We start from the raw sequence: 27,413 nt of genomic DNA, 5'->3' as shown, positions 1-27,413 counted from the left end.
CTTCCTTGGGATTTCTGGTAACTTTCTACCTCTTACTTGTGCCACTTTACCAACAGAGAGGAATTTTGATTTTTTTTTTCATGTTTATTTACTTTTGAGAGAGAAAGAGAGAAAGAAAGAGAGAGAATGAGTGGGGGAGGGTCAGAGAGAGAGGGAGACACAGAATCAGAAACACGGTCCAGACTCTGAGCTGTCAGCACAGAGCCCGACACGGGGCTTGAACCCACGCACCTCGAGATCATGACCTGAGCTGTCAGCACAGAGCCTGATGCTGGGCTTGAACCCAGGAGCCGTGAGATCATGACCTGAGCCAAAGCTGGAAGCTTAACTGACTGAGCCACCCAACCGCTCCTCCAACAGAGAGGAATTTTAGCTGGGAATGAAGCAATTTAGTGTTCTAAGTGGTCTTTTGGTTAGTGGTAGAGTTTCCCACCAACCATTAGGGAAAGGGTAAGTACTATAAGCAGTAAATTGGGCTGTTGAGTATTGCTTCCTCGTAGTCCAAATGAATAGGTCTAAATATGACACATTCTCTGTTGGTAGATATGGCTGTCTTTCTTTTTGTCTGATATATGGTGGAAGTCAAATGGTGCCATATACTAGGTCTGTTTTTCTTGATTCTGCCTTTTGTAAAATGTCCTTTTTTTCTCTGTTTTCCGTATTGGTTGTAGAGTTGAGTTAGGAATCACACACATATGCACTCATACATTTATAAGCATAAAACACACACAAATATATGTTGGTGACTAGACTTCAAATGAATGTTTGAAAGATCAGGCTTTAAATGAGGTATTCAATGTAAGTGTCAATATTATTAAGTGTCAAATCCATGTTAGACTCGAATTCAGACAATTGACTATGACTGGCTACAACCCACTGATGCTTTTAAGAATCTTCTCCAAAGCAAAGCCAGAGAAAATAAAGACATAATCAACTGGGAAGATTGATGTCTCTCATATCTTAGCCAAAGACATTGCCAAGAATCTAAATACATCTAATGGAAAATGAGATTACAAGAGGAATAGCATTACAAGAGGAATAACATTTTATGAAATTGGTATATTCCATGTATTTGTTGCATATTTAGATATTTTACTGGTTGTTCTAAAGACATGTATAGGGAAAGACCTTAACAAAAAATTTCCATGGAGTAACTTATAGGTATGGAATTTATATAGTAATATCATAAATTATAACCATTTTATGAGTTAATGCCAGTTAAATTAAGTGTGATTTTTAGACTATATGTAGATATGGCAAATAGTTCAAAGAACTGCTTGACATTTTTTGTTGTTCATTCCCTCAATCTAAAATCTGCCCTCCCTCTAGAATTTCAAGAGAAAAAAAATCCATTTTTATATTCCCTCTCTTTTTATTCAAAAAGGAGCTTTGAAAATATCTAGTCTATAAAACTGTATCCAAAAAATGTACATTAGTCTGTCTTACAGGTGTTAATACTACTTGCCTAACAGGCCTATCTCCATTCTGTTTCCCAAATTCAAATTCAAGAAAACACAAAAATACATAGATAGAAAAATCACTCTAATAGCTTTTTTAAAAAAACTGTATTATTACTATTTTATTGTTAAGGAATCCACTTGTGTGACTAGCATGAAGTCCAGACTGGGTTAACAGCAATGAGTCCTGGAGGCTACAAGCACTGTATTCTCTCTCTACCTGAGCTGAAAACCCAGACTCATGAGGCCTCAATCCCTGCCTCCCAATTCCCAGAAGATGCCAAAGCCAACTATACGGCAAGCTTCTTCAGAGGAGAATACGACTTTGTCTTCCCAGAAGACAAACCCTCTTACTTTGCTTTATGAGGGAGATAGCAAGCCCAAACCACAGACAGGTTGGGACTTGCACAGGCCCCCACGTAACACCTCTTTTTAAGAAGGAAAAAGAAACAAATATCTTCCTGCAGAAATTACATTCAAACTCTTTCCATAGAAAAATCTCACATGAAAAAACTACCCACTGGCATTTAGACTTTTGGTGTTAATCTGTTTACTCACAGGCTGTAGCAGACTGCGGCCGATGGTTATTTTCAAGGCTCTGTTAAAACCACATACCTGAGGAATTTTCCTCAGATAAGATGCTAGGGGTCTATGCAGGATGCTTTATTTTGTAAGAAAATTTTATCTATAGGCATCGGAATTCTCCTTGTTCAGAATTAAATGACCAGGTTATCATATCTCTCCTTATTTGACTACAGCAAATTACAAGCATAAAACATAAGCAGTGCTTTCACTCTCATTTTAATTAGAAAAAAAAAAAAAGAAGCGGTTGATAATGATAGTCACCACTTTGTAGGATACAAGTTAGCTTGGCAGGAGGTCCCAGGAACAGAGCAGTTAAAAGAGGGAAAGGAGAACTGTGTAACATTTTTTTAGACTGCTTCACAATGTGGGAATTCACGCACACTACTTAGCAAGTTTATCCTGAGTCTCAGCATGCATTACCATATGACGAATCCCTTTTAATTATTTCCATTTTTATGAGCAACGATAAATTATCTTTTCCAAAGCAAGATAGTGTGACATTCAGTGTCTTGTCTGCCGATGAATGGTGGGCTTCCATTTCAAGGATGTGACAGTGAATGACAATAGAGATTTGTGTTATCCCAGTATTTTGACCACTTTCTTTACTCCGTCCTGGTACTTGTCTCCCAGACTTCAAGCTTGGGACAAAGGCAAAAAGACTGAATTTCAGTGCTTTTCCGGGTCATTCTAAAAGAATGACTTTTAGAACATTCTGGAAGAAAATCATATATATTTTTTTTGCAGAGAATTGGTGTCTACTGCTTTGTTTTTAAGAAGGTATTGGCCATCAGTTCTCATCTGAGATTCGTTTCCAGGAAAGATTTAGTAAGCAGGATGCCTCAGTACAGTAGGAACATTGGAGATGACTAAGCATAAATGGCACCTCATGATCCTCCTGCTTCTGGTGGGGAGGAAACTTTCGATCTTTCCATCATTTCTACATCAAAGCCACAGCATGCAAAGCACTAACTGCAGGGCCAATTAGGGCAAGTTTTGGGGTCCCTCATTCCTTGGGAGAGCCATTTAATGAGATGGAAATTATGCCCCAGATTTTCAGCTGTACTTTTTCACTTCAAAGGAAATTCCTGAATTAAGCTATTCCCCACAGATTTAGAAGCTTTTTAAGAAAAAAAAAAAGTTACTTTCTTCATTCCTCTTGGCGATGCCTAAAAATATGGCAAGAGAAATTCTAGACTCCTTGATTTTCTGCAGATGATCTAAACCAGATGATCATATAACCCTTTCATGGAAGCAGTAGGTGTATTTAGCCCCCAGAGGCCTGACTTCTCCAGAGCTCCAGTGTAGATGCCCCACAGTGTAGATCCAGTGTGTGTTTTCCAGAAAGGTAGGGTGCTCTGGTGGTAGCCAGTTCTGCACCATCAAATTGGGCCAGTTAGAAGCAGATCGGCCATCTAAAAACCCTGATTGAAACACAACAATACTCAGAAAGCTTTCTCAATGCTCTTTTGTCCCACTGGAGGCTCCAATTTCCCAAGAAGAGAGATAACTTAGATAAAATAAGATTAGAACTGTCAGTAGTCAGGATCTTTTCACATGTAATGTTCTTTCTATTTATAATGTCGCCATCATTTTAAGTTCCATGTTAATCTTGTTATTCTATTTTCTAGATACTTGGTCTGGTATTTTCTATGGTCCTGTACTGCCAGATTGGGAACAAATGAATCTGTGGATGTGTCGAGGTATCACCCATCAACCCCCTTTAAAATTTTGCTTTGGTTTTGTAACTTTAAATATATGAGTGCTGTACATGTTAGGAGCAGCTGTCTTATTAAAACGTCTCATTTAGCTAGATCACTGATATATTCCAGACATACTGAACATATTTAAGATTTCCCAAGGAAAATGATATGAATGTGATTTTTACTTAAAATAAAAGTAACACTGTTTGTGCTGGTGTATTTTCATGTCTGATCATTGTGTTCAGGTGGTACTGTGCTTAAAACCTTCTTCTGGAGCCACCCAGTGGAATAATCTTCATTGCTAAGTGACAGACAAGGCCATAGTTAGTTAAAGCAGTGAATGTGGGCTTTTCAGAAGCAACACTCTCTTTTGTGTGCCGTATCAACCATTGGTGATAAGACGGAATTGAGTCTCAAGTTGAAAAATTGTGGCCCAGCTAAAAAAGTCAACATCTCTTTTCCATTTGTGCTCGTGTTTACTAATGGTATCTTTTTTCTCCTATCTATTGGGACGGGGTGGGGAAGGTGAGGCAAGAAGCTCCGAGTGCTGCCTTTTGGTCTTTGAATCTCTGGTGCCTCTTTGGACCTTCCTCTGGGACGTAGATATAACTGCTTTCATCTTTCTAGTTCTCAGACATTTTTACATTTTACTTTTTATTGGGGTATAATATATATATAATAAAGAACAACTCTTAAGACTCTACCTGTGTAAGCACTATCCAGACCAAGATACAGAACATTTTCAGCACACCAGAATGTCCCTTCATGCACCCCCCAGTGGTGTGCTAGGCTGGCTCACACCAGCTTGCCAGGCAGACTGTAGACGTAATCTGTGCTCAGTGATACCACACTAGTAACTTGAAATCCACCATGGTGGGAGTATTTATACCATGGGACCTGGCAAATGCTGTAAAATCAGGCTTTTCTTTCTAGAGCTGGCTGCTAAACATTTACCAGTATACCAGTGCCCTCAGCAAGTACTTCCCCAAAGGTAACCACTCTTCCGATTTCTATGACTATAGCTTCATTTTGCCCATTCTTGAACTTTCTATAAAAGTAACAGTAAAGTGTGTACTCTGGCTTCTTTTGCTCAACATTTTGTTTGTGAGATTCCTAATTGCTGCACGCAACTCTAGTTCACACTCATTGCTATGTAATATTCCATCGTATATGAATATATCACAATGTATTTACCCATCCTCCTGCTGATGGGCATTGGGTTTGCTTCCAGTATGGTGCTAGTATAAATAAAGCTGCTATAAACATTCTTTTAGATCTTTTGGCACTTACAAGTACCGATTTCTGGATAGATATGCGGCAGTGGAATTGCTTTGTATTCATATATTTAGATTTAAAGGATTCTGCCCAAGAAATTATCTTTTTAATTTTTTAAGTTTATTTATTCATTTTTGAGAGAGAGATAGAGATAGTGAGCTGGGGAGGGGCAGAGAGAGAGGGAGAGAGAAAATCCCAAGCAGGCTCCACACTTTCAACATAAGCCCGACACGGGACTCAAACTCACAAACCATGAGATCATGACCTGAGCCAAAACCAAGAGTCGGATGCTTAACTGGCTGAGCCACCCAGGTGCCCCTATCCAAGAAATTTTCCAAAGTGGTTCTGCTAATCTATCCTCATACTAGAAAAGTAGGGGAGACTTAATCTCTTCTGAGGAGGAGGAAGGGAAAGAAAGTCAGTAATTATCAAATAGATCAGAGTGGGGAAGGAGTGGGAAACTTGGTGGAGCGGGGGTTAGGCAGCCTGTTTCTGTGCTCCCCTATTGCTGATAAAGATAATTAACAATCCTTTTCTGCTCACTTGTCATCATCTGGGAACTATACCAGAGAAACTGTATTTTTTATTATCTTGTTTCTTCTCACCACACCTTTATGAGCTAGGTCCTATTATCCTCATTTTTGCAAGTGGGAAAATAGAAGCTTATTGAAGTTAGGTAACTTGTCTAGAGTAAAAGCATTAGTAATTGACAGAACTGGGTCCAAACCTTGACAATCGTCTTCCAAACTTTCCAAACAGTTGCCTCCCAAATGGATCATGCTGTATTTGGCTTTCCCATATATCTATTAATATACTTGCCACATTTTATTTTAATCATTGTTCATGTATTTGTCTCTGTTGGTATAGTGTAACTTTTTGAGGGCATTCGTTGTTTTTATTTGTCTTTATGTCTCCTGTACATATCACAGTGCTTGACACATAATAGGTGCTCAATAAATTGTAGCTAAAAAAGAATATTTAGATTATTCAGAGCATATATATATATACACCTAAAAATAATCTAAGCACTTTGCACAGAGTAGCTCATTTAATCGAGAACAACCTTCTTCCGTTAGTACTATTATTAGGTCCATTTTACAGATAAGATAACGAGATGAATGAGATGAACTTTTCTTAGGTCATGCAGCCAGCAAGGGGTGGAGTTGTAATTCCATCTCTGTGTCTCAAAACCTGTGCTCCTTATGTCATGTCATTTTGCTCTACGTTACAGTATGGTTGGGAGACTAGATAAAGAAATGAATACGGAAGTGCATTTTATGTAGTGTCAGGCACATACTAGGATATTTTATGGTATCAATGATATAAAGAACCGTGTCAGTCACGGTAAACAGGAAAGCAAACATTCTCTTAGTTATTTCAAACAGTGGAAATACAATGCAGGGAATCGCTGTATTAGTCAGCTAGGGCTGATAGAACAAAATACAACAGACTCAGTGGCTTAAACAACAAACATTAATTTTCTCACGGTTTGGAGGCTGGAAGTCCAAGATCAGAGTGCCAGTAAGATGAAGTTTTTGGTGAGAACTCTCTTCCTAGGTTTCAGACAGCCTTCTTCTTGCTGTGTCCTCAAGAGCTGGGGAGAGAGGGAGAGAGAGGGAGAGAGACAGATACAGAGAAAGGGAGCAAGAGAGCACTAGCTCTCTGTTGTCTTCTCTTACAAGGACACTAATGCTATCAAATCAGACCTCCACCCTTATGACTTAATTTGATCTTAATTACTTCTTTACTCCAAATATAACCACACTGAGGGTTAGAGCCCAAACATATGAATTTGAGGGTCCATACCTACTGTTTACACAAGCGAAGGAAGAAATGGGATGGCAAGATAAACCAGAGATTAGCAACAGTGGGAATTTATACCACCCTTAGAACCGGAGGGACAGAGACGGTGTCCCCAGGATCCAGGGTCACCAGGTGGAAGATGGAACCGTGGCAGGGGCCACAGAGGAAGGACTGGCTAGCAGGAGTAGGAGCTACGGAGGTGACTCAAAAACTGTTGTCACAACAGAGAAAGTGAGAAGGGGCCGGCCTTCTTCCCTCTGGCCCACTCCAACCTTTTGCCAGTACCTCCCATTGGCTGAACTCATCTAGAAGCCTGAGAACAAGGGAGCCTGGGAAATGTAGTTTCGTCTCATACAAAGCAAAGCTGAGAATGGCAAGGACTGGACTGAGCAGACCGAGAAGACTGTTGTTATAGCAACTGGACATTCAGTGAGCAAGCACAGGGGCCTGAACTTTATGATTAAAGGTAGTATGAAATTTTAGAATCAGCTTGCCAACTTACGCACGCGCGCGGGCGGACACACACACGAGTCCTACTAGAATTTTTATTGATTGTGAAAAGTATAATTGACATTTAAAATTTTCTTGAGAAATTATACAGTTTCCTGGATTATTTCTGTTTGGGTCAAAATTTAAGGATTTTAAGGATAGAGAGGACTTTAGAATAGCTGCTCTTAACTGGGGGCCATTTGTCCTTCGGGGACTAATTGGCAATGTCTAGAGACGGTCTGTGTTGTCACAACTGGGGTAGAAGGAGAATGTTACTGGCTCCTAGTGGGCAGAGGCCAAGGATGCTGCTAAATATCCTATCATGCATAAGAATGTGCCCCTACAACTAAGAATTATCAGTCCAAACTGCCCATATCAGTCACTGTTGTAATTGATTGAGAAACTCTGCTTTAGAGAGTTGCATCTGAATAATAAAATAGCCTCTTTCCAGGGGACAGTAAGGTATGTAACCATGGAAAGTGAAATGGAGTGGGTCAGGAGTCATCCTAGACCAGGCTCTGATAGGCTGCTGGCTTTATGATTTTTGCAAATCACTTAACTTAAAGTTTCTTCAATTACAATTAAGAAATTTTACCTACAAGAAGAGAGTTATCTGCTTGTGATAGCTCATCAAGATTTTATTTAATTTTGGCCTTTGGTACTGAAGGTGATTATGAGGAAAGCTTTCATTCTCTTCAAGTATATTAAGATTCATTTTAAGAATTAGTCACACTTGGGGCACCTGGGTGGCTCAGTCGGTTAAGCATCCAACTTTGGCTCAGGTCATGATCTTGTGGTTTGTGAGTTTGAGCCCCGTGTCGGGCTCTGTGCTGACAGCTCAGAGCCTGGAGCCTGCTTCAGATTCTGTGTCTCCCTCTCCCTCTGCCCTCCCTCTCTCTCTCTCTTTCAAAAATAAATAAACATTACAAAAAACTAAAAAACAATTTTTAAAAAACAGAATAAACTCATACTTTACCTTCATGGCTCCCAGAACTAACCACAATATTCAAAGACATATTAAATTACTTAACAGCTATAAAATAATAAAAGGTAAATGTCATCAAATTGATCATTGATAATGTAGATGGAAATGCTTCTTCCAATTAAGAGAAATGTAGGAATTATATTCATTATGCTTAAGACTGTACTGTTGCACTAATTTAGATATACACAATTATATAAGATTTTGACAAATGCTTCTCAAATCTGTCCATTTCTCTGCTTCCCTGTTTCTACAATCCTGTGGGATCTTTTTCAATCCCTCTGGATATAGACACAAGTAATAGTCTACTCAACATCCTTTGTTTCTTTGTCTACCTTACTGGTATATCCTGATCTTGTTGGAGCACAATGAACCCAACTAAAATATTTTGTTTCCCATCACCTACTGTAGTGAAACTCCTTTTTTAAAATGTTTATTTATTTTTGAGAGAGAGAGAGAGAGAGAGAGATCGAGAAAGAGAGAGAGAGGGAGAGAATGCACAAATGGGTAAGGGGCAGAGACAGGGGACAGAGGATCCAAAGCAGGCTCTGCACTGACAGCAGAAAGACCAATGTGAGGCTCAAACTCACAAACCATGAGACCATGACCTAAGCTGAAGTCGACGCTTAACCACCTGAGCCACCCAGGTTGCCCCAAAACTCTTCTTGAACATACTTAACAAACACACAAAGAACACACATAATTAGTGAGTGTTTCTCATTTTCCACAGTAGTAGGCTGATCCAATTTTTAATTAATCTAACAATATTGTAAGGACATCTTTTAAACGACTGGATTTACTGGATCCAACTTAGAGCATTAAAGTAGAGTTTTATCATATCGATATAATAGACACTGTCTGATGTTCGTAATCTAAACTGAGCAAGAGTCACATAATTTGAACTGTGCACAGTTGAAAAGTGCAACTTCTTCTCTTCAGAGTCTGTTTCTGGACTCTTCATTTTGTTCTGTCCTTAGATTGATACCATACTGTTGAATGTTATAAGACTTGATATAAAATAGAATAAGCTCTCTCACTTTGTTGTTCTTCATAAGTTTTGTGGTTATTCTTTGCCCTTGCTTTTCTGTAGAAATTTAAAAATCAGCTTGCCAGTTTACACACACACACACACACACACACACACACGCACACAGAGTCCTACTAGAATTTTTATTGAAATTGTTTTGAATTTATAGCTTAGAATGGGGAAAATTGACAGCTTTACAATATTAAGCCTTTCATCCTTGGTATAGCTATCCATTTATTTAGATTCCCCTTAATTTCTCCTAATAATGTTTTAGAATTTCTCTTGAAATCATATGAAAGTTTAGCAAAGTTGTTGGATTTAAAGTCAACACACATGAAATTGTATTTCTACATACCAATGACAAAAGTTACATATTACAAAAATTTTTTTAAAGGTATCATTTATGAAAGAGTCATGAAATGTCAAATACCTAGGGATGAATCTAATAAATAATTGCAAGACTTTTAACAGAAAATTTATAAAACATTATTCAAATAAATTATATAGAAATACAATTTTTGTGTGTTGATCTTGAATCCAGTAACCATGCTAAACTTACTAATTAATTTTAATAATTTACCCGTAGCTTATTTTATTTAAGGATTTTCAATATATATCACTGTGTCATTGGCTCATCACACAGCTTTATTTCTTCCAATACTTACACATTTTTATTCTTTTTTTTTTTCCACTCTATCTCATTGACTAAAACTTCCAGTGGAATGTTAAACAGAAGTCGTATCTTCCATGGGCGTGCAATGTAGATACACGGGCTTTTTTTTTACACATTCTGAAATTAGGGTTTACTTCTGTTAGCTTTGTGAGTAACCAAAATTATGCTAAAATTCAGCATAGCCCTGGGGACTTATGTAAAGAAAAAACATTTTAAGTGACATTCTCGATTAGATGGTTCGTTAGTCTGAAAGAACAAAGAGATTTGGAGGAAGAGCTTGGACCCAGGAAAATAACTAACGGCATTGGAGTGGTGACAGGGGCCAGCTCCCCAGACATATATCTTTCCCCAAGGAAGATGGTAGCGGGCATTGGACTACAGAGAAACGGTGCTAAACACATTTATTTTTATATTAGCAACATCCACATTTGTCATTAGTGAGCATTCAGCCACGTGGAAAACAGTTTGAGTAGGAACATGAACTTTGCATATACTGCAAAAAAATACAAAAATCTGGATTTAAACCCCAGCTCCATCACTGTAGAACCACAGGCAAACCACCCTTTGAAGCTCAGTTTCTCACCTGTAGATTGGGGAAAATGGTTCATACTTATTAGGACCATTATGAAAATGAAATGAGATAATATATGTATGCTATTGGTTATATCAAAAATGTACAGTAAATGTTAGTTTTCTGCCCCTTGTTGGCTTGAATTCTTCTTTGTCCGTAGTGTTGTATATTATTTTCTACATATTAGACTATATTCTTTTATCTTTATCTTTCTCTCTTCCCTGCCTCACCACCACCCCTAAATGCCCACACTGTTCAGGCACATAAGACCCTCAGGGAGGAAGTGAAAAAATGGAAAGCAGACATAGTCTGCTGTGCTTCTAGCTTTTGCATTCAAAAGCTTAAAATTTGAAGGCAGATGTCTTAAATTCATGAGTTCTGGGCCTATTTGCCTTCAGATGTGTTTTGTATTGCTTCACAGTGTTTAAAATATTTTTAATAGCCCCTAGCAGTTAATAATTGGGACACGTAACATAAAAGTCTGGAAGATCTGACACAGCTGGATCTGCAATTTCACAAGGAGGAATTAGCTAGAACACTACAATGCCTGCTCCTTGAGATGGGCTGCTTGAGCTCCAGTCTGGCATCACCACCATGTGCCTGTTTCATTCATCTAAGTAACCTGTCAGTTGTTGTAAGCAGTCCCCACCTGGGGACATTTTATGTATTTGGAGTGTAGACAAATATTTGGGAGAAGCAAGTGGGTGAGATTGTGGCATTGTTGACCCCTCACCATCTTAGAACAGATATCTCCCAGACCCAAACTGTGGGCAAGAGAGAATGAGAGGAGAAATGTGTGAGTGTGCCCGTGTCTGTGTGTGACTCCGTGTGTATATGTGTTTGTGTATGTGTGAACCCAAGTAAGACTTGGCTAAGCACCTGGGGAGGCAGCAAGCCCTCACAGAAGGAAGGACATCACAGCATATATAGAGTAGGCATGTAAATGTTCCAGTCTCCTGCCCAATTTTGGTACCAAACTAATGGAATAAAGTCTTGTCCTCTACTTCAAGTATGGATTTGTCCCTGAAGTGGCCATGAGAACTGAAATGAGGTCTTTTTCATGGGGCTCTGTGTGCAATTCTGGGGTCTGGTGAGTGATAATCAAGCTGGCTCCTCCAACACCCCCATAATATCTTGGCATTGAAACTTCCAGCAATGTGCTTAGATCGAGTTTCTACCTCTATACACTATATGTCCTTCTCCACTCCTCCCCACAGTGGACACTAACATAAGTTTGGTTACATTTCTTTACATTCATTTCAACGAATTGAGAGTATGGGCTTCTATTCTTCTTGACCTCTTTGCCTCCAGGTCACCACAACTTTCTTGAAATCTTGTCTTGTAGCTTCCATAGTCCTACTGCCTGCTTATTCTTCTGCTTCCAACACTGTCATCATCCCTCCAACCCATAGTCAGATACTCGGTGCATTGGCTGCTTTTCCTGTATCTGTTCTATATTCTGTTACTTATTGTCTTTCTCCTGGCACCCCTTTCACTTAGGAGTTTCTCAGGCTTCTAGTCTTAGTCTTCTTGTCCTTCCCCTTTCTCTTCCTTGCTGATCGTAACTATCTCCAAATTTCCAGCAGACTCTCAGGACTTCTAGATCCACAGCCCTCATGAGGACTGCTCTCCTGAGCCCTGAGTTGAATTTTTTAGCTGCCAAATACAGATGGTTTAGACAAATCTGCTTCTCCTTCTGCCTTTTTGATGTTGGCTATCAGCATTAACCAATACTTGGTCATCCAAGCCAGATGTCTTAGAGTCATCTTCAACACCTCCTGTTTGTTATATCTAATTGGTCACTCCATCTTGACACCTCTACTGTATCTTCCCTCTTCCTCATCCCTAGTCCCAGCCCAGGCATGAGACATCTGCATTTCTCTTCAGTATCATTGTAGTAATCTTTTGATGTCTTTTTCTACCTTTGTTTTCTCTTCAAACCTATTCCCCATGGTGCCACAAGAATGATATTTCTAAAATGCAGATGTTACCATGTTACATTACTCTCTCCCAGGTTTAGAATTGACTACAAAACTCTTTTTAAGAACTAATTCCACTTTTCCCTGCTCATCTCCAGACACTCGTCCATAAGCACCTCACAAACCTTCAACTTTCTGTTTTTCTGTTATCCCTTTATATCTTTGCCATGCTGCTCCTTATGTCCGGAATGGCCTTGTTACTTATGTAGTTGGATTCCTTCAAAGTCTGGCTCAAATGTGACCTCCTGAATAAAGTTTTTATGAGTCCATGGGGACCTAATGAATTTTTCCATTCATATGCAGTTTTCCGTAGCACATTATATTTAAATATCACTTATTCTAATGTATTATGGCTAGTTTTCTGTTGTCTCCATTTTATTACATGCTTCTGGAGTATTCCTAAGCTCTATTTTTTTTAATTAAAAGAAGTTTTTTTTTTTTTAATTTAGAGAGAGAGAAAGAGAGAGAGAGGATGAGCAGGGGAGAGGGGCAGAGGGACAGAGAGATCTTGCGCAGGCTCCATGCTCAGTGCAATTCCTGACACGGGGCTTGGTCCTACAACCCTGAGATCATGACCTGAGCCAAAATCAAGTGTCAGATGCTCAACCAACTGAGCCACCCAGGAACCCCATTCCTGAGATCTTGAATTGAATTTGTTCCCCAGACCCTAGTATGGTACCTAGAATATATTAGAGGCTCATAAGTATACATTGTCATTAGTATTTGAAGAAAGCTATTCATCCTCATTTTATACAGCTCTTCCATTGAATATCAATATTTTTATTAAAAATATAATAGCAATAGCTACTATATATAGTACTATTATATATCAGGTGTTGCTCTAAGGAATTTATATATGTTAACTCATTCAATTCTCAAAATGATTCTATTATTAGAATTATTATCTTTATTTAACAAATAAGGAAACTGAGGCACAGAGACATTAGGTAAGTTGCCAAAAATTAATAGAGCCAGGCTTCAAACCCAGCCACCCTGGCTCCACAGCTTCCATTCGTGAACCACAACACTATAGTGTTTCTCTTGGAGAAAAAGCTAATTTGTTTAAGAAACAGAGTTTTAGGGTTTTTTTCCAGAGTAGCTAAATAACTGAGGGTAATAATTGAATATCAGAGTATATTGACATATTGCCATAAATCCAAATGGATCGGTCTCACCCTTCTATTTTGTGCACACCTCCATCACAACCTTTATTACACTATATTTCAAGGCTTTGTTTCCATGTCTGCCTCTTTAATCTGATTATAAACAATTTCAGGCAAAAAAATGTGCCTTTTTAACTTTACGTCCTCACCACACATAGCATAGTATCTCACAGATACTTGTTCAACCAATGTTTATTGAACGAAAGAATAAGAAGCAGTGCTTGCATTTTTAAAGACATTAAAATTGCCATACCATAAATGAAAGTTGACAAGTCCTATGACTTACAACCAATTAACTTGACTGCAGAAATATCTGCAGATTAGAATATCCTGTCCTTTTTAATGAGAGGGGTTTGTTGATTTTCTCCATCTATGAGTGGTGATTAAGAGCTATAGAATCTGTAATCAGATTTGTCTGGGTTTCTTTACAGGGCTTCTGTGAAATTAAATGGGACAATACATGCAAAATATTTTGGACATATGGTACAGTTAGGACTCAGTAGGTGTTAGCAGCTATAATATCATCATTATTATCAGAATAAATAGACAGCGTTGGCATTTAAAAATTTACTTATCAAGTTTTGATTTTGATTATGAAGATTCTTCGCACTTCAAAGAAAGTTTAAGACCATCAGAGACTTCATCTTCAAAGATTTGAATTTTTAAAACGGATTTTGACACCAGCTATATTCCACAGAATAATAAATCTTCTCAGAATCTCCTTCCAAGACTGCTATCCAGCAATCATGTTGAACAGTGAAACCAAAAAGACAGGGAAGGGCTCATGGGCCAGGAACTGAGCTGCATGGAATGACAGACAGCAAATGAAAAGGGATGTAATCCGGGAATCACCTTGATGTTCAACAGCATGCATCAAGCCGAGTGACGAGACAGCTCTTTTGGCATTGCTGGCGAGGTGAGACCCAAATAAGTCATGTCTATTTAATACAATCTGAGCATCAATTGTGGCAAAGCCAAGAGCAATAACTAACCAAGGCGAACACGACATTGCACCTGGATTGTTCTATCTCCAAGAGTAATTTGTGACACTATTTCAAGTGATTCCAATAGAACATGTTGTTCTCTGCAGAAATTATGATTTGGGAAAACAGGTTAGGGTTCATGGCAAATTTTGAGATGGAAATAGTCAGGAATGTCATAAACAAGCAAGAAATCATTAATACGTTCATAACTGGAAGCCATAATAACTGGCAATTGGACTTCTTTTTTTTTTTAATAACCCCAAAAATGCTTAATATAGAAACAGGCAAGTCAAGAAAACTAAGCCCAATAAGTACTCAGAAACAAAATGAGAATCAAATGTGTATAATGAGCACTAGGATGTGGTGAGTATGTGTTGACTTGGGAAAAGCAGTCTCATGGGTCTGAAAGTTGGAGCCATGGGTTGTAAGTCAGGCTGTGGGCCTGGCTCTGTGTGATGCTGGCTAAACTCCCAATACCTTTTTTATCCTCATTAATTACCCCTCAGTGGTTTAAAATGCTGGACTTTGGAAAGCACTTTCCAAAGATCTAAAGATCTAAAAATCCTTAGATAGAAAGAGCAAGTTTCTGATGGAAGAACCAACTTTCTTTCCTGGGAAGCATCCAGCCATAAAAAGCCTAAAAATATCTTGGACAGCATATATTTGAGCAGAAATTCTATTTTCCCTACTACTCAGATTATTCTCATATGTAGTTATCCTATATCTTTACGGTTAAATGGTAGTAATGTGTGTCTGGTGAAAGAACTGAGAAATTTCAATTATTCACTTCAGGGGAGCAGGAAAAAAAGGAATGGTATTGGGATTGTGAGGCCTTTAAGCCTCCAAAGAAAAATGGCTATTCATATAAGATTTTCTGAGATTGCTGGATTAAATTGCAACGTTGGACTATCTGTTGTGAAACAAAATGTTGATAACATAATTAAAATTCTTTAAGTAACAGGGTGCCTGGGTGGCTCAGTTGGTTAAGCGTCCAACTCTTGATTTTGGCTCAGGTCATGATCTCACAGTTCATGAGATCGAGCCCTGTGTTGGGCTCTGCACTGACACAGCCAATTCTGCTTGAGATTCTCTCTCTCTCCCTCTCTCTCTCTGCTCCTACCCCATTCATGGATGTCTCCTTATCTCTTAAAATTAAAAAAATAAACATTTAAAAAATAATTAAAGAAATAAAATTCCTTACGTAACTTATCCTAGGAAAATGAAAGGCCATACCGTGTACATGAAGAAATTGGCCATATCATGTACAAGATTTACTCAGTAGATCCCAGCTATTTGTCAGCCTTAAGATTAGACACCCCAATTCAGAATCTCAATACCAATGCCTGGGTCCCATTTACAGAGAATTTTATTTATTTATTTATTTATTTATTTATTTATTTATTTATTTTAAAGATCTTTGAATTAATTGGTTATTATAATGTGCAGCTGCAGCTGAGAACCACACCCTTAGAGGAGTCCAGCGAGAATTGGTTCTTGCTCCCCAGTGGCTTTTTCTCTTGTGCTATTGAATTCCACAAATTCTCTCAGGCATGTTCCCTCAGAGTACCTGCACACCACCTACAACAGGATCACCTTGTTGTAATTAAATATTTTTATCAAGTAATTAAATATTTTCCACTCTTGAGCCTGTGTACCAACCTTATAAATTCAACATTGGGCATTCCATGGGTTCCATCTTGGCCCTAACTTCAGAGTGGAATTTGAGGCAGTTGATTCATGCTGCCTTTCTAGAGACTGGCTCTAACAATATATAGCCATTATCTCCCCAGGGTTGTGAAGCATATATTAAACTCAGCAGTCTTGTGTTGAAAGCAGCCAACATTGTTCCTTTTTCTATTGTCTAGCGTGGAATGGTTGTCTTTTCTTTAGACTTGAACCTTTGCTTCAGGTGTGCCTGTGGAGTAAGATGCGGTGACCTGCATTCTAAAGCTTCCCCCATCTGGCTTAGGATGGTCTAAAGGCACAAACATACCTTTCCTGAAATTTGAACTGGACCTCTGCACCCCATCCCAGGTATTACCACCCTGATGCCTCTGCTGAGGCCTGTGTGGTCTAAAGATTTGAGTGAAGCTGCCCATGTGTACAATCCTGGTCTACAAAACAGCTAATTGCCTGTGGACACAATGGCCAGAAGCAGCAACCACCTGCCAAGGTCAGGCTGAAGCAGTTACACAGTAAAAACCCTCTTGGCATACCAGACTCTATATGAGACTTTATGGAACCACCAAGGGGACATCCCTCCCCACACATTCAAGTCCATGGCCCACGAATCTAAGCCCTGTGAGAATCCTCTTGACGGTTATTTTGGTCCACTGTTCTATTCCTAATTTCATTTTTCAGTGTTCAAAGCACATACACCAACAGTTGGATTTGAGATAACACTCCCCAAATTATAAAATCCTGCCATAGAGTGAGCTACCCAAGAGATATACCAGTTTCCAAAGGGGAAAAAGGAGGAATTAAGCCAAGCAGGCCCAGGTTATAGCAGGCCCTAATTTACCATTAGATGAATCATTCTACCTTTCCCGGGGAAGAGAAGCCTGTGGGATAGCGAAATCTGGGGAAGATGTTTTTTAAAAGTATAATTATACTAGCTTATAAACTGATAGAAAGTTGAATGCGATATGGTTATAAATGAGATATTTATTGGATAGCAGATTTTCAGCTTCAAATCACACCTAAGTAAGATTCTTCTTTGAGACTTATTTTTAAAGAATTATTTGACATTAATTATAGACTCTGAGTAAAATTGAGCAAGGTAACTAATTATGGATATCTTTTATCAACATGGGTTTGGCTTTGATTTTCTATCTTTTTTGTTTTGTTTCAAATTACAAAATTTGAAACATTTAAAACACACAGACAAAAAAAGAACAAAACAGCTTCCCATGACTAAAATGCATTATTTGATCCAGGTCTGTCTCATACAAAAACGATGTAAATCTTCTGGACACAGCTTAAGTCTTATTTTCCTCTGCCTCGTACAAAGTTTCTCTTCCTTCCTCCCCACAAAGAAAATGTTCTCCCAGAGGTTAATGTTTAAAATTCTCATGTATTTTTTTTATGCTTTAAATAACCTTGTGATTTGAGTTTTAAAATCTTAGATGAATGGTCTCCTGCCCACATCTTTTGGCAATTGACTTAAAAAAAAATTGAACATTGTGATACTGAGAGTTGTTCAAAGAGAGTGAATTATTCTAGAAGATGTAGCATTCCGTGACCCCAGTTTATTCACATACCGAGAAACAGCTCATTCATTTCTGCTGCTTTTGAATTACCAGAGGGCTGTAGTCAGCGTCCATGAGCATATTCATTTCTCCTTGCACATCTATACTACAGTTACTCTAGGGACCATGCCCACTGTGGGGACACATGGGGACACACATCTCCAAACCAACAAACTGCTTTCCCAGATAATCGTCTCATTACTTGTCACACCAACCAACACTGATTGTGTGTTTTGACTGTTGGATGACTATTTCCCTTGGAATTTTATTATTTCATTTGTTTGAGTTTTTTGAGGCCTCAAATGCAGTTGAATCTCTCCAAGATGGTTTGTGTTTGCTTGTACTAGTTGTCTGGGGATGCGACCAATCTGAGTGAACTGACGTTTTTCAGACCATCTTGGTTCTGAAATTCGGACCATACACGACTGTGAGTGATGACTTTGTTACAAATCCTCAGGGGAGATTTTTGGTTTGTACTTTCACTCAATGGAAAGCTTCCCATAAGTGTAAACTTACTGTATAGTAGGTTTATTTCCTCTTCATTTTGACACAGAGGATAAAAAGGTTTTTGGGTAACCAGTTTTAGGCTTTGTTAAGTATTCATTTTATCTAAACCCAAGGCTTATCCTCCATCCTTGCACCATGCAGCCATCAAAATAAAAGCTCACAGTCTTTAGGACTTGGGGCCAGATTCCCTAGGATGGAAACCTGCTGTGGTACACATTGCATCACAGAATTCTAGCATTCCATCAGTTTTGACCTCTGTGTGCTTGCTTTTTGTTTTGTTTTGTTTTGTTTTGTTTGTTGCCGGCTTAGCAAAGCATTCAAAAAGATTTTTAATATTTACATATTTGCTTAGAAGTTTAACAATTTAATTCAAAATATCTACTCTGTAATGTGCCAGAAACAGAAATCACAGTTAGGTCTTTAATCTACCTGTAATTTATTTTTTGTGTGTAGAAAGTAGAGATAACACATTTTTTTTAACCTCCCAAATGAATAGCCAGTTATACCAGCACCATTCAATAATTAAACTGTCTTTCTCCACTGATTTGTAATGTACCTCTATCACACGCCAAGCTCTTATGTAGACATAGATATAGATATATAGATATAGATATAGATATAGATGATATAGATATAGACATAGATACAGACATAGATATAGATATAGACATAGATATAGATATGTTCCTAAGTATTCTTTTCCATTCACTTAATTTTCTTATGTAACTTGGTAGAATCTCATTCTGATTTAATTTCTGTATGTTTGTAATTGAAAGATTAGTAAAATGTGAATCCTCCCCTTTAAAATTCTTTCATTAAAATTGTTTTGTCTGGTTTTAGGTTTTAATTCTTCTGTGTGATTTACAGAATGAACTTGACAACTACAACAAGAGAAAATTGTTAAGCTATTGATTGGTCTTGCAGTTAGCTTATAGACTATTTAATATCTTTACAATATTAAATCTTCCCATTTCTCTCTCTCTCTCTCATCTGTTTTATATCTTTCAATAAAATTCACCAACAAGGCATAATGATTCGAAATGTGTTTGCACATAGATAACAGTGAAAAATTCATCAGGACTTTGAAAAGAAATAGACAAACACACATTCAGAATTGTATACTTTTAGCAAATATTTTTCAGTATTTAACAGAAGAAACTATAAAAAAGTTTATAGAAAACTCAAATTATGTTATTACTTATCTTGCCTTAATTGATACTTCTAGAACATTTCATCTAACAACTACAGGATACACATTCTTTTCCAGCACACATGGGACATTTGCCAAAATAGACCATATGATACATAGTAAATATTAATAAATTGTAAAGGGCTGAAATCAGACTGTAAGTTCTCTGACCACAGTGAAATTCAACTAGAAGTCAGTAACAGCAGCAAAGGTCCTAGAAAAATTCCCAAATGTTTGGAAATTAAGCCACATACTCATATTTTGAGCAGCATGACCCATATTTTGTTTTAAAAAGAAAGATAGAATTGGAAAGTGTTTTGAATTAAATGAAAATAAAAATATGACATATCAAAATTGCAGGGGTGCAGCTGAAGCAATGTTTTGAGGGACCTTGCATTTTCAAGAAGCTATAAAAAGAGAGCAAATTAAATTCAAAATGCAGAAAGCAAAAAAAGAAAAAAGAAAAAAAACAGAAAAACACTAAAGATGAAAGAAAAAAGCAATGCAATAAAAACCAAATGTTTAATAAATAAAATCAGCAAAGGGAGAAATTGGTTCTTTGAAAAGATTAATAAATCGGTAAAATCAATCAACCCCTAGTAGTATTGACCAAGATAAAATACAGGCAAAAAATGTCAATATGAAGAATGAAAAAGAAGATACTATTATTGATCCTTCAGATATTAAAAGGATAATAAAAGATGCTGTGGACAAGTTTATGCTGATAAACTTCACAGCTCAGCTTAAAAGGAAAAATTCCTTGGAAATCACAACTAATCAAAACTACACAAAAAGAAACACAGCTTATGAATTATTAGAGCTAATAAGTAAGTTTAGCAAGGTTGATGGATACTGAAAAATTGTTTTTCTATATACTAACAACAAGCAAGTGGAAATTGAAATGAAAAATTATGCCTTTTACAATAGTATCAAAACCCATTAAGTACATAGGTTTGAACCTAATGAAAAACATGTAAAAACACTATGGTGAAAGTTACAAAGCAGTTTTGTGAGGAATTAAGCAAGTCTTAAATACAAACTAGGAGTTGTCATGTTCATGAATATATCCCTTTGGTTACCATGAAAAAAATCGACATTGTAAAATGTCCACTCTTTCCAAGTCGGTCTATAGACACAAAGCAATCTCAATAATAATCTGAGCATTTTTAAGTGGAAATTGATGAGTTGATTCTAAATTCTCGTGGAAATGTAGCATCTAGAAGAGCCAAGACGACACTTGTAGAAAAACAAAAGCGCATGACTGTTAGATATTAAGACTTACTACAATAATACAGTAATTAATACAGTGTGGTACTGGCACAAGGACACACAAATAAACTCATGACACAGAATAGAAGCCAAGAGCACACCCATTTATATGAAGTCACCTGATTTGCGGTGACATTCCCCCGCAATTCAGTGAGTGAACAGATGGTGCATCAGTCGAGGTTCTGAAAGGAGATAGAAACCACACTAGTAGTTTGAACAAAGAGAAGATAATATGAAGCATTGCTCACAGAGGACGATGTTATTAACTACTAAAAGGGCAAACAGAGAATCCAAGTCTAACAACTGCAGAAAGCAAACTGCAGCCACCATCCCTGTAGTTGAGGGATCAAAGGGAAAAGCTTGAGAAGTTAGGGAAAGGGCTTGCAGGGCAGATTCTCAGCTCTGAGGAGGGCTGGCCTCAGCTGGTACGTCCTCAGCTGGAGGATGAACCTGTGTGATGGGTCCCAGGCCCCTGAAAAGGGAGTGTTGTTGCTGCACAAGGGCAAAACATTCTTTTGCCACCATAAGGATGAAGTGTTGATGGGCTGCCACACAAAGAGACCACCAGCCCCAGAAACCCTCGGGAAAGAAACAACAAACTAACAAACAGGAACAGTAGGTTTTCCTTCTCCTCCAGCTTTGACACCTCTTTCTAGCAAGTTCTATTGGTACAGCTTAACAGCAAGCCAGCTGGCAAAGCAGAAACATGCTTTGCAAAGTCTCAGCCCCAGCATCACAAAACAGCATACAGCTAGGTGGGTTTGGAGTTGGAAGACAGTAACTAGTGAAAAATTGGCACATGCAATGTTTGGAATAAATGTTATTGGAGCAGCTATATTTCCATGTGATAAAAAATTAACTTTAACCACTATTTCAAGCCATATATAAAATTAATTCAAGATGGACCATAGACCTAAATGAAAGAAAGCAAACTTTTAGAAGACAACAGGCTAGTCTGACAGCCTTGAGATGGGCAAAGATTTCTTAAACAGCCACAAGAGCCATCAACCTTAAAAAATTGATAAAATATTAAATAAATAATAAACTTCTGTTTATAAAAAAACATCAATAAAAGGGTGAAAAGGTAAATCAGAGACTGGGCAAAAATATTCAAAATACACATAAATGATGGAACAAAAACAATGTAATTATAAAAAGGACAGAATGAGAGATGGCTTATAAAAATCCAGAAATTTCACCAGCCAGTTATTGTCAAGTCCTCCAGTTCTGGGAATGGGGAGAGTCTTTGATCAGACTCCAGTTCAAAGGACTTATAGATATATAGGATGACCCTCAAATTATTACAAAGATAGATAATTTAAAAATAAAGACTTGAAGAAGCAATCCACAAGAAAGACCATCCAAATGTCCTATAAATATATGCATCATTAATTATCAAAGAAATTCAAGTGAAAATTATGGTAAGATACCACAATTTACCCACTAGGATTGCGAAAATTAAAGACTGGCGTTAATAAGCATTGCTGAGGATGTGAACCTCTCTTACATTGATGGGGGGGGTAAAAATTGGAATAATCATTTCAAAAAACTGACAGTTCTGAAAAAAGCTAAACATAAGAATTCTCTATTACACAAAGATTTCACTTGGGAGCATATACCTAACAAATAAAAATGTTTATGTGCACCAAAAGCCATACGCAAGAATGCTCACAGAAACCTTATTTATAATAGTAAAAAAACTGAAAAGAGGTCAGGAATTGTATCTTATTTGTCTCAGGATTTAAAACATCTTGCATAGTATGTAACATATCATTGGTATTCAGTAAATTCAATAAGTATTTTGGAATATGAGAATGAAGGGAGACATTAGGAAGACCATGTTATTGGGAAACAAAGAAAAATAAAGCCTTCTGTCACTGGAGCATATTGTGTTTTTTATTCCTTCCCTTGCTACCATACATCAAAGCATTATTTAGCTATCCTGGGATTGCAGTACGTATGTCTTTCTCTCTTATGGTTTGTTTTCTTGATTTACATTAACTGGGTCTTCTCCAGCCCTGCCTCCCCTCTATGTCCTCTCCTTATGTTCTCTTGTAAAAAAAGAAAACAAAAAAACAATCCTGGAACACCAAAGTATTTTTTCCTCCTTCTTTTAAGTATATAAAATATATATTTCCTAAATACAAAGTTATATTATTAGCCAAGTTGATGAACAATGATACTTAGAAACCACAATTTTGAATGAAAGTCTTTTTTTTTTTTTGGAGATTATATTCTTGTTGAATTGCCCAGATAGAATTTATTTGCTACCACAATGAGCAATTACGTATCAGGCATAGTCATTGTAGAACTGCTTAGAATTACTTATAAAACGAAGTTACAGGTCAAGTAAAAATTTCCACAAACTGCTCTACCATGGTTCAGTTATTACCATCCTCTAGGAACTTAACCCTTTGAAAGGGGATAAAAGGCTCAGGAAATAAGAATAATTCCATTTATTTCCTTAATAATCTTATCAATGGGTAGTGTCAGATGAAAAGGAAAGCTAGTATTTTTAAGAATGGAAACATTGTGCTCTGACTCACAAAAGAAATCCAGGACTAGGGGCATCATCTTGAACATAACTGTGAAGTCAGAAATACGTTTCTTTCGTTCTCTTCTACCTTGTCCTTCTGAACTCTTTCCCTAGCACCCTCCTTTCCGCTGTTCCTTCAACCCTCTTCTTACCCTGTAGCCACAAACTTGGAGCCGACATCTGGTGTTTCAACTTTATGTGTATATTTGGCTTTTAATTGACTGCTACTTATTATTATTATTTTTTTATCTTTTAAGGTGCTAGAACATAAAGCTGAAAGTCCTACAAAATGCAATGAATACTTGGTTGAGACCCAAACAAATGAATGTCAAGTATTTTTTGGCACCTACTAGAATATAGGGAGGTATTTGTGGGGCAAGAGGACATGCCCACATTCCTTAATGTCAAGTTGCTCTCCTACTGAGTTACTCATAAATCAAATCATACGTTGATGACTAATAAATATAATCAGTAAATGTAAGTAAAGGTATACTCGCCGGACAGCCAGCTATAAACTAATGAACATCTTGCTTGATTCTAAAGCATAGTTAAAGGAAAAATAGAATCAGGCTAGGTTCAAGGCTTGCTCTTCTTATGATCATAATAATAAATATTTTTATTTATTTTCAATAAACATAGTTTAAAACGCTTTAAAAGGATATAGTGGAATACATATTTAACTTAGTTTTGCAAAGACAGATGATAATGCAGTGATATCACTTAATAAACATATAATCTGAACTAAATTTGGCAAACGAAACATGTTAGGCTATGACCATACAATGGGCACTCAATACACTTGTTGATGATGTTGATGCGAGCAAAATCAATTTCTCCAGATTTATAGTAGAGCAAGCATAGGCAACTAACTACAGCCTGAAGGTCAAATCCAGCTGCTGTCATCCTTTTTAAAAAACTTTAAAAAGTTGGGGCACCTGGGTGGCTTAGTCGGTTAAGCGTCCAACTCTTGGTTTTGGCTCAGGTCATGATCTCACGGTTTGTGAGTTCCAGACCCGCATCAGGTTCTGCCCTGATAGTGTGGAGCCAGCTTGGATTCTCCCTTTTCCTCTCTCCCTTCCCCTCCCTCACTCACTCCCTCTGTCTATCTCAAAATAAATAAATAAATAAACTTAAAAGAAAAAACTTTAAAAAGTGTATTTATTTTGAGAGAGAGAGAGAGAGAGAGAAAGAGAGAGAGAGAGAGAGAGAGAACGTGTGCACATGCCAGTGGGGGGGAGGGACAGAGAGCAAGGAGAGAGAGAATCCCAAGCAGGCTCCACACTTGTAGCATGGGGCTTGAACCCACCAACCAAGAGATCATGACCTGAGCTGAAATCAAGTTGGCCGCTCAACCAACCGAGCCACCCATTTTTGTATGGCCTGTGAGCTAAGAATGGTTTCTACACTTTAAATGGTTGGTAAAAGAATGAAGAAGAGTAATATTTTGTGATATGTGAAACTGTATAATATTTGAATTTCAGTGTTCATGAATAAAGTTTCATTGGAACACAACTGCATTCATTTATGAATGGTTTATGGCTGCTTTTTTGCTAAATGGCAGATTTGAGTAGGTGCAATAGAGACCATGTGGCTCACAAAGGCTAAAATAATTACTTTTTGATCTTTTACAGTAAAAAAACTGCCTATGTGTGGTGTAGAGCATGAAATGAAGAAGATAAAATAGAGCATGGGCTACTAAATGTATAATACTCTTTCTTTTTTTTATATGAAATTTATTATCAAATTGGTTTCCATACAACACCCAGTGCTCATCCCAACAGGTGCCCTCCTCAATGCCCATCACCCACTTTCCCCTCCCTCCCACCCCCCTTCAACCCTTAGTTTATTCTCAGTTTTTAAGAGAGTCTCTTATGGTTTGTCTCCCTCCCTCTATTTTTTTTTCCTTCCCCTCCCCCATGGTCTTAAGTTTCTCAGGATCCACATAAGTATAATATCCTTTCTAGAGCAAAGACAACTTTTCAATCCAGCAAAAAAATTTTGTGTAAGGCTTGGGTTCAGTACATTTTAATGTCTGGAAACCAATCTAAGATCAATATTTTTATGGGGCACCTGGGTAGCTCAGTTGGTTAAGTGTCCGACTCTTGATTTTTGCTCAGGCCACGATCTCACGGTTCATCAATTTGATACCCGCATCAGGCTCTGGCCTGACAGTGTGGAGACTGCTTGGGATTCTCTCTCTCTCCCTCTCTCTCTGTTCTTCCCTCTCTCTCTCTCTCTCAAAAAAAAAAAAAACAAAAACAAAAAAACACAAAAAAAAACAAAAACAACTTTATTTTTTTGATGTTTATTTTTTGAGAGACAGAGAAAGACAGAGCGTGAGTGGGGGAAGGGCAGAGAGGGGGAGACACAGAATCTGAAGCAGGCTCCAGGCTCTGAGCTGTCAGCACAGAGTCCGACGCTGGGCTCGAACCCCCAAACCACGAGGTCATGACCTGAGCTGAAGTCAGACGCTTAAACGACTGAGCCACCCAGGTGCCCCCCAAAATAAACTTAAAAATAAAAAGAAGATTAATATTTTTATGGCTTTTTTTTTCCAGAAGCTTAGAATTTGCAATAATATCTTCACCCTTCAGATCTATGTGAAAAACGTATGGTCGTTTCATTGAAAACTCACTTTCTTTTATTTTAATGAGTTTCATCAAGGATTTACAGTGACAGATTAGGGCTATAAAGATGAAGAAAAAATTGGCCCTGCCCCAGTGGAGCTGACAGTTAGTAGAGAAAATAGAGAAAGCTCGTGAACATTGGCTTACAATTTTTTCCAGTTTTCCTGAGAAATAATGACATACATCACTGTGTAATTTGAAGGTGTACAACATGATGATGTAATTTGCATATATTGGGAAATGTCTGCCGCAATAGGTTTAGTTAACATCCGTTGTCTCACATAGATACAATAAAAAGAAAGGGAAAAAAACTTCTTATGATACAAACTTAGAATCTACTAGTCTCTTCAAAACTTTTCTCTGTATCATGTAGCAGTGTTAGCTGTAGTCATCATATTGTACTTACAGCCCTAGTATTTGTTACTTTATAACTGAAGGTTTGTACCTTTTGACCACCTTCTTCCAATCCCCTCCTCCCCCACCGCCATCTCGGCTTTCTAGTAAATTTCTAGTAACCACAAGTCTGATCTCTTTTGCACGAATTTCTTTTTTTAAGATTCCATATACATGTGAGATTGAATAGTATTTGTCTTTCTCTGCCTGACTTATTTTGCTTAGCATAATGCCTGCAAGGCCCATCCATATCACAAATAATAGAATTTCCTTATTTTTGATGGCTGACCAATATTCCATTGTGTATATATATCATAGTTTCTTTATCCATTCATCCATCAAGGGACACTTAAGTTATTTCTATGTCTTGGTTACTATAAATAATGCACTATTATTTATAAACATACCTTACTATTTTAAAATAATAATATAATATTCTATAATAAAAATTTATGAAAATAACTTACCAGTATTAAAAATACCTAGGACTGCAGGTATTTTTATGACTTAATGTTTTCACTTCTTTGGGGTGTAATCCTACAAGTGGGATTGCTGGGTCATATGATAGTTCTATTTCTTATTTTTTGAGAAAACTCCATACTGCTTTCCATAGTGGCAATACCAGATATATTAAATATATTAATATATTGTTATTAATATTGTTAATATTATTAATATATTCAATATACCAGTATATTAAAATACTTATTAAGTATTAAGTATTAAGTATACTCTAAGTATTAACTATTACATACTTAATAGTAGAAGTATTTTAACATAGGTTAAAAAATATGTAGACTTTTCCTCCTTCCAATCCACCTTTCATCTGGCTTTCAGAATGAGCTACCCCAATAACACAAATATGATCCCACTTTCTTGCTTTAAATTCTTCAGTTGCTACCCTCCTGGTTTCAGGGTGAACTCCAAGCCCTGAGTAGGACATTCCAGGTCCTTCAT

The 27,413-nt window shown here is 37.4% G+C and overlaps 1 protein-coding gene across 1 annotated transcript in view; it reads left to right on the top strand.

The window, feature by feature from the left end:
• TSPAN8 (tetraspanin 8) overlaps positions 1-3,961 on the top strand; it is a 53,431-nt gene extending 49,470 nt beyond the window's left edge. Inside the window, exon 9 of the mRNA XM_027071249.2 lies at positions 3,671-3,961. Coding sequence (XP_026927050.1) covers positions 3,671-3,724 — 54 coding nt within the window. The 3' untranslated portion in view covers positions 3,725-3,961. The remainder of the gene's footprint in view (positions 1-3,670) is intronic.
• The last annotated feature ends 23,452 nt before the right edge of the window (positions 3,962-27,413 follow it).

Source organism: Acinonyx jubatus, chromosome B4 (assembly GCF_027475565.1).
Source record: "Acinonyx jubatus isolate Ajub_Pintada_27869175 chromosome B4, VMU_Ajub_asm_v1.0, whole genome shotgun sequence".
Lineage (NCBI taxonomy): Eukaryota > Metazoa > Chordata > Mammalia > Carnivora > Felidae > Acinonyx > Acinonyx jubatus.
Note: the sequence above shows the minus strand (reverse complement) of the source record. Positions and strands in the feature narration are given on the sequence as shown.